Source organism: Suncus etruscus, chromosome 1 (assembly GCF_024139225.1).
Source record: "Suncus etruscus isolate mSunEtr1 chromosome 1, mSunEtr1.pri.cur, whole genome shotgun sequence".
NCBI classification, from domain to species: Eukaryota; Metazoa; Chordata; class Mammalia; order Eulipotyphla; family Soricidae; genus Suncus; species Suncus etruscus.
Genome location: NC_064848.1, coordinates 182,269,740 through 182,278,119, shown reverse-complemented (window position 1 = coordinate 182,278,119; position 8,380 = coordinate 182,269,740). Strand labels below are relative to the sequence as shown.

Genomic DNA, 8,380 nt, shown 5'->3' with positions numbered 1-8,380 from the left:
ATACTTGCTGGCACACAGGAACTCAGTCACTGCTCACATAGCGTTTGTAGTATGTCAAAAGTTTCCTCACTCTGGGGCTTTGTCTCCTGCTTCTCTCAAGTCCGGGAGGCTCCAGTAATAATACCCTGACTTTTTCATGACATCTTCAGAATAAACCCTGAGCCTTTTCTGCTTCCTGCCACACAGGGTCGTGACCCCAACCATGCTGGTCCCAACCCTTTGCCTGACTTTTGAGAAGTGCTTCCTCTCTGGTGCCCAGCCTGTGAAAACCAGCATTTGGCTGTGCCTTGACTGAGGTGTTGACAGATAGGGGCAAGAGAAGGAGCAATTTCAGGTCCCTTTCACACCCTGAATGCAGTGATACTGTGTGCTTGGGTCAGCTTGCTCAGCCTCTCTGTGCTTCCCTTTTTGGTTTTTGGGCCACACCTGGCAGTGCTCAGGGGTTACACCTGACTCTTCACCCAGAAATCACTCCTGGCAGGCTCAGGGGACCATATGGGATGTCAAGAATCAAACCTGGGTCCACTCGGGTTGGCCGCATGCAAGGCAAACACTTACTGTTGTGCTATCGCTCCGGCCCTTGTGCTTCTCTTTTTGAAAACTGACAGGAGGGTGGGCAACATTGTGTGGAGACAATGCCCAGGGCATCTGTCACATATGAGGAAGGTGCCCAGGAAACATTGGCCAGCAATCTTGCCATCACGCCTCATAGCAGGTCTCCTTTACAAATGGCTCTTCTACTCTGAGTGAGAGGGTGTGTGGCACCCCAAGGAGCTCTCTGAACAGCAGACACTCCAGCTGTGTGCATGGTCGCTGGGCTGTCCGCACCCTCAGGAGATGCAGGTTTACTTAGGGCCGATGAGGATCTGAGTCGTGAGGAACGTACCAAAGGCAGCAGCTGATACCTGAGCATGTCTGGTGTGGTTGTCAGGGTTGGAACATTCATCCAAATTGGAACCTGAGATGCAAACTGCCCAGAATTGAGATGTGGAGCTGTCCTGTTGCCCCCCACACAGGTGCCAGTGTCCAGGGGTGGTGCCCCCTAAAGGTGTCAGTGTCCCAGGAATCAACCCCCAGGTGCAGGGCTTATGTGGGAATCAGCTTACACTGCACAGCTTGGTTCAGGCCCGCCCCGCCGTGACCATGAACTTGTTGTTTTTCCACGTCATTTGCTCTCCAGTGTGGCGGCCGCTATGCTAACCCGAGGCCGGTCCCTCCCTGTAACAAGCGATTGTGTGTTCTTCAGAGGTGGCCAAAGGGAGGAGGGGGGCGGCCCAAGGAGGAGGGGGCAGGAACAAGCCCTCCTTGGAAGGGAGCTGGCGTGTCCTGCGGCCCACTCCTCCACCCCCCTCCAGGCACAGGCCGTTTCTGGCCTCTGAAGGGGTTAAAAGGCCTCCTGGAGTCCAGAACAAGCAGGTGTCCCACCGTGCCAGATACAGGCCCCAACTGCTTCCAGCTTTGCTTTCTCTGCAACTAGTCAGTGGTCAGGCGGGACAGAGAAGACAGAGCCTCCGGTGACAAGCGGCAGGTTAGCACGCTCCCACTCGGGTGGGCCCAGAATCTGCGTCCCAGAGCCCCCCGCTGCGGCCCCTCTCCTGCAACCCTGGAGAGGGAGTTCCCCTGCTGAGACTCTTCCCTTTCATCTGAAACCGCTCTGCTCACTCGACCCAGCCCCTCAGAGGCCGCACAGGCAGCCGCAGCCTCAGCAGCGAAGAGGAAGGCTGCAGGGGCAGGGGGGGGGGCAGGTGTCTGCAGGCCCCCCAGAAGACCCTAGTGGGGCCCAGCCCCTGGCCTCATCGCAGGGGAGATCTCTGACCATCGTCACTTACACCATGAGGTGCCCCGGGGGCCTGGAGCTCTGGTTCCGCTGGGGACAGGTGGCGGCCTTGCTGCTGCTGCTGGGGGTGCCGCTGCAGAACCGGGCACTGCCGCCCATCCGCTACTCCCACGCTGGCATCTGCCCCAATGATATGAACCCCAACCTCTGGGTGGATGCCCAGAGCACCTGCAAGCGGGAATGTGAGACAGACCAGGTAAGTAGAATCAAGAAGCCGGAGTTGGACCGCTTGAATGTGACAGCGTCTTGGAAGAGAGGGGGCCTGGGTCAGGTGGAGGTGGAGAAGGCCGGGCAGAAGGCAGGTGCGATGTCTGAGTTCCACAGTGCTGGAATCAGTGTTTTGGCCTATGCCAGCTGTGGTTGACTTTGGCTGGCATCTGTGGGTCCATCGCCAGGGAGGGCAGACACTCGAGATGGTGCAGCATAGAGTCCACCAGGGAGCTGAGAGAGTGGCCTGAGAGCTACGTGGTAAAGCAGAGGCCCCCAGGACTAGCACTCTGTGCCCCTCAGGCAGGGTGAATGGAAGGTGGAAGGAGCTCAAGGTGGTTCTGTGGGTGACAGGGAGGGAGTGAACCCCATTGCAAGCTGCCTGAGTGCCCAGGTAGGATCCTTAGGTGATACCCCTGCAGCAGGCAGTGAACTTGGGCATCCCCTAACATCCCAGCTCCTTCTCCTGGTGCTGAGGGGCCTACTGATCCATGTCTGTATGGACAAAGGTTCTGTTTGTGGGTGGGATGCCTCAGGAAATGGCTGGGGTCTAGGAAATAGACTGGCTCTAGAGAGAATTACGCCAGGTGCCACATGTGAACTGTGGTGGGGTGCAGGGAATGGGGGTGCAGGAGTGGGAGGACAGTAGTCCATCCTACCAAGTGAACCCCCTCATAGCTGTAAGATCAAATCATGGTTACAGGTTAACCTGGTCAATCACATGGGCTTGAGGGAAACAAAATTCTGGAGACAACCTCTGAATATAACCTGAACCTCAGGAGTGCCCAGAAATACACCTGCCCTGGTCCCCAAGGACTCAGCCTTCTGTGCACAAAGCTGTATTCTGGGTCTCATTGAGGTCTCATGGAGTCCTCAAACTGGGCTGCTCTGAGATCTCCCATCCCTATCCCAAAGCAGTCCCCTCCCACCCCACCCCACCCCCGCCACTTCCATCCCACCATAGCCTGGCAGCTGATGCCAGGCAAAGGCTGCAAAACAAAGTCCTCATTCTGAGCCAAAAGGGGGAAAACAGTAAACAAGCAGGCGGGGGCTGTGCTCCCCTCTTAGCTGATCTGGAATGTCTGAATGCTGGAGGAACAGTCTGGCCCCTAGAGCCCTCCCTGGTGGGGACTTGTTGGTGGCGCTACTACTGGGGATTAGGAACTGCCTATGGGCACCATGTGGTCTCCTTGAAAATGTCCCAAGAATCTATGCCTGCTCCAGACCGTGGTGCTCATTTCGAGGAGTTAAACTAATGCGACTCCACCTAGAGTCCAGAAATCCCTGCTGGCTGCCAGGCAGCTCAGCCAGCCTGACCTTTGCTACTCAAGGGGACTTATTTTTTTTGGGGACTTTCCTGGGAAGTGTCCCCCCATATTGGGCCTAATAATGAGAGTCTGGCTATATTTCCTTGGGGCTGGGGGTCAAGGTTGGACCCTGCTCTGGAGTTCTCAGTGCTTCTCTTCCTGAAATATGTTCAGCCCTGAATTTCTGTCTCAGTCAGGGGTGCCTGACTTTTCCTTTTTAGCACTGGGGTCACCCTCTTAATCCAGCCTGGGCAAACTCCCTTCTAAGGAAAAAAAATAAAACAACCCAAAGGCTCAAAGGCAGAGCGCTTATTCCACACTAAGCCTTGTTTGCTTGTGAAATGAAGAAAAAGCCTGATTCTGCTCCTGGCATGAAATCTCTTCCATCCACCCATGCTGTTCCTACTGAGTGTCCCTCTCCCTGTCCCTCACTTCTGTTAGTGTCCCCTCTGAAGTGAGGATGGCAGGCACCTAATTTTAAGGTCATTGATGAGCATGGAAGGAGATGACAGAGGTCTGAGTTCTTGGAAGGGAGCCTGGCAGTGTGGAGAGAGCTCAGGTTTGCAGGAGGCCAGGGTTCAAGCCCTGACTCTCCATGGTCTTTGAAGCACCAAGTTTGAAGTAGACTCAAGTACTATGGGATGTGGTTTCCCTCCAAAGTAGAAAGTGAGGAGCCAGAGTGGTATTACAGAGAGCCAAGTTGCCTTGCACATGGCCGACCTGGGTTTGATCCCCAGTACCTCATAAGATCTCATGAGCACTGCCAGAAGTGAGTTCTTTCTTTCTTTCTTTTTTTATTTTGGCGGGGGGGGGGGGGGGCACACCTGGTAATGCTCAGAGGATACTCCTGGCTATGCACTCAGAAGTCACTCCTGGCTTGGGAGACCATATGAGACGCTGGGGATCGAACCCAGGTTCATCCTGGGTCAGCCACGTGCAAAGCAAACTCCACCACTCTAACCCCGTGGAGTGATTTCTTTTTGTTTATTTTTGAATTTTGGGTCACACCAGCTCAAAAATCACCTCTGACGGAGATTGGGGAACCATATGGGATGCCAAGAATCAAACCCAAGTTGGCTACATGCAAGGCAGGCATCTTACCCACCGTAATATCATTCCAGCTCCTACCAGAAGTGATCCCTGAGCAAAGAGTAACCCCTGAGCCTGGCTGGTTGTGGCCCCCAAACCAAAAACACCAAAATAGAAGGAGCCCTGGCAAACAATAGGTGCTGAGTGTCTGTTTGCTCTTTTCACTGTTAGTTTTACTCAGGTCGGGGAGGTGGGGGCAGACCCATGTTTCATTCCCAGATTGTATGTCGCAGGGACGGAGAGATAGCATGGAGGTAAGGCGTTTACCTTGCATCCAGAAGGAAGGTGGTTCGAATCCCAGTATCCCATATGGTCCCTCGAGCCTGCCAGGGGCGATTCCTGAGCGTACAGCCAGGAGTGACCCCTGAGCGCTGCCAGGTGTGACCCAAAAATCAGATTGTATGTCGGGGGTGTGGAATGTGGGTCTCTCTCTTTCCTGCATGGCTCAGGCCTCTCGGTCCAACTCTCCCCAGGAGTGTGAGACCCACGAGAAGTGCTGCCCCAACGTGTGTGGGACCCGGAGCTGCGTTGCTGCACGCTACATGGACATGAAGGGGCGGACGGGCGCAGTGGGCATGCCCACGGAGGCCTCATGTGACCACTTCACGTGTCTGCAGCAGGGCTCTGAGTGTGACATCTGGGATGGGCAGGCTGTGTGCAAGTGCAAAGAGCGGTGTGAGAAGGAGCCCAGCTTTACCTGTGCCTCTGACGGCCTCACCTACTACAATCGCTGCTACATGGACGCCGAGGCCTGCTCCAAGGGCATCACGCTGGCTGTGGTCACTTGTCGTTATCACTTCACCTGGCCCAACACCACCCCCCCACCGCCCAAGACAACTGTGCGCCCCACCACAACCTCCCCCGAGACGCCTGGGCTGGACCTGGCAGCCCCTGCCCTGCTCACTCACCCTGCCCACCAGTCGGTGACAGTCGGGGAGACTGTGAGCTTCCTTTGCGATGTGGCAGGCCGGCCCAGGCCCGAGGTCACTTGGGAGAAGCAGCTAGAGGACCGAGAGAATGTGATCATGCGACCCAACCATGTGCGGGGCAACGTGGTGGTCACCAACATTGCCCAGTTAGTCATCTACAATGCCCAGCCTCAGGACGCTGGCATCTACACCTGCACTGCCCGCAACACAGCTGGGGTCCTTCGGGCCGACTTCCCCCTGTCTGTGGTTCGGGCTGGGCAGGCCGTGGGCAGTGTAGAAAGCAGCCCCAATGGCACGGCCTTCCCTGCGGCTGATTGTCTGCAGCCACCAGACAGTGAAGACTGTGGTGAGGAACAGACACGTTGGCACTTCGATGCCCAGGCCAATAACTGCCTCACCTTCACCACTGGCCGCTGCCACCACAATCGCAACCACTTTGACACTTACGAGGCCTGCGTGCTGGCCTGCATGAGCGGGCCTCTGGCCCTGTGCAGCCTCCCTGCCCTGCAGGGGCCCTGCCGGGCCTACGCTCCACGCTGGGCCTACAACAGCCAGACGGGCCAGTGCCAGTCCTTCGTGTATGGGGGCTGCGAAGGCAATGGCAACAACTTCGAGAGCAGAGAGGCTTGCGAGGAGTCCTGCCCTTTCCCCAGGGGCAACCAGCGTTGCAGGGCCTGCAAGCCAAGACAGAAGCTGGTGACCAGCTTCTGTCGCAGCGACTTTGTCATCCTGGGCCGGGTCTCTGAGCTCACAGAGGAGCCCGACTCGGGCCGTGCCCTGGTGACGGTGGACGAGGTCCTCAAGGATGAGAAGATGGGCCTCAAGTTCCTGGGCCGGGAGCCCCTGGAAGTGACGCTGCTCCATGTGGACTGGGCCTGCCCCTGCCCCAACGTGACGGTGGGGGGGACCCCTCTCATCATCATGGGTGAGGTGGACGGCGGCATGGCCATGCTGCGGCCTGACAGCTTTGTGGGGGTGTCGAGCCCCCGGCGGGTCAGGAAGCTGCGGGAGGTTCAGCACAAGAAAACCTGTGACCTCCTTAAGGATTTCCTGGGCTTACACTGAGCCTCTCAGTCCACTTCACCCCAATCCCATTTTCTCTCCCAACCTTGATGCCCCTCAGTAAGCAAACTGGACAAAGCCCAATAGACAGCATCATGCAGGGGGAGAGTCATTTGTCTTGGCACACATCAGAAATCCGTGTTGATCTGAACCAAGGGTCCCCCAGAGAAACCTATATATGAGTCACCTTAGTCCCAGTGATGCAAGCACAGAGAGGTATCATTCTCCTCCCTGGGACTGCCCCTTCCCCAGGGGCCATAAAGATGGGGTGTGGTGGGGGAGGCTCAGGAACGGGAATATATCACTTTGCAAGAGAAAGAGAGGGCCCAGACTCTGCACCCCTTAGCAGAGACCACCTGAGTGAGGGCAGAGCAGGTGGGGTGCAGGCCGTGTGCAGACAGCAGGACAGGAGCATTTATTTGTGCTCTGACCTAGCTGGCTCTGTGGTCACTGAGTCCCCACAGCACCCTGAGAGACCAGATCTTTCTCCCTGGCTCTGGTGATGGCTGCTTTGTCGAGTCACTGTCCGTCATTCCAAACAAGTGAACAGACCTTTTCTGAACGCTTCACTGGGTGCCGAGGAGTCGTGAGTTGTTGTCGCACCCCTGAAACGCGCTAGTGGTTGGCCTGTGCAGCTGTCGAATGGTCCCTTTACAGGGACAGCGTGCTTTCATGCGCCAGGGGTTTCTTAGGACAAAAGCAGCATCTATTTTGGTAAGATGAGAAAGGAAGAGAAAAAGCAGGCAGGGGAGGAAGGGTTGGTGGAGAAAGAAAGGAGGAGGGGAAGTAGGATCGGCTCGATGCTCCCACCTGCTGGCCATCTCGGGAGTTGCAGGGGACTGCTGCTGGGAGGCTGCAGTTGTTGATCTTGTTGGTGAATTTTCTTTGAGGGTCCAGACACCCCAACCCTAGACAAAAGATGCGGGAAACCCACTTTCATTTCTACATCTTCCCTCCCTTCTCTCCTCAGTTCTTCATTTTGTTCTCATGCCACTACGAAGCAGAAGATGGTCTTGGGGTGGATTTCATAGTTCTGGTTTCTTCTTTGAATGTAGGGGGTGAGACCCCAATTAAAAGTTCATAGTATCAGTGTCTTGCTTGTGGGATTCTTCTTTAAGCCTGGAAGAGGATGGATCCTTAGAGGATGAGGGAAATATATGGCCGCAGGGGCATGCTTGGGGAGGGATGGAACTCTCAGGATTCATGTTGCTCTGAGGAGGGGAGACCACCGAACTCCCCCAGTGCACAAGAGGAGGGAAAAGGCAGGGATGCCCTGAGCCCCATGTTTGTTTCACATGCCAGCAGTCCCCTGCAATGAGAGTTACCATCTCATCACTGCAACCTGGTGGCTGGAACAGAGCCTAGATGCCACCATGACGGTGGCACTGTGTGATGGTGAGAGGACAGGAGAGAACAGGGAGCAGACACATTGTGTCTGTGGCTCTCTGGAGACCCCTGGCCCCAGTGCCAGCACACTTATCTTGGTTTCCTGGATGGACTTAGTCCTCCCTTGTTTATGTTTTTGTTTTTGTTTATGGAGGGAACACACCCAGCAGTATTCAGGGATCACTTCTGGCTAGGCTTGGAAGACCATATGAGGATGCCAGGAATTGAACCTAGGTCACCCATGTGCAAGCCAAGTGCTCTACCTGATGTACCATCTCTCCTGCCTAGGTTGGTCTCCTCTCCAGGGATCACTTACCTCCCTAGGTGTGTACTCCTACCTTTGGAGCAGTAGTCAGCTCCAATCCATAGACTCTGGGATTTCTGGACTGAAGCCCTGGAACTCCAGGTCCAGCCCAGAACTCCTTCAAGATAGCCCAGCGTTGAGGGCTGGATCTGGGATGTGAAGATCAGAGGCTCCAGAGAGAGGAGGGGCTGGAGGTGCTGCTGTGAGGTATGTGTGTGAGGGGGTGAGGGGTATCTCCCTGCATGGGTCAGGGACCCAC

At 55.9% G+C, this 8,380-nt stretch overlaps 1 protein-coding gene across 1 annotated transcript; it reads left to right on the top strand.

Moving 5' to 3' along the window:
- Positions 1-1,472: 1,472 nt before the first annotated feature.
- On the top strand, positions 1,473-7,357 carry WFIKKN2 (WAP, follistatin/kazal, immunoglobulin, kunitz and netrin domain containing 2). Its single transcript, XM_049771010.1, has 2 exons — positions 1,473-2,033; positions 4,914-7,357. Exons 1-2 carry the CDS (start codon positions 1,833-1,835, stop codon positions 6,432-6,434), a joined length of 1,722 nt encoding a protein of 573 aa, XP_049626967.1. The 5' UTR covers positions 1,473-1,832; the 3' UTR covers positions 6,435-7,357.
- Positions 7,358-8,380: the final 1,023 nt, after the last annotated feature.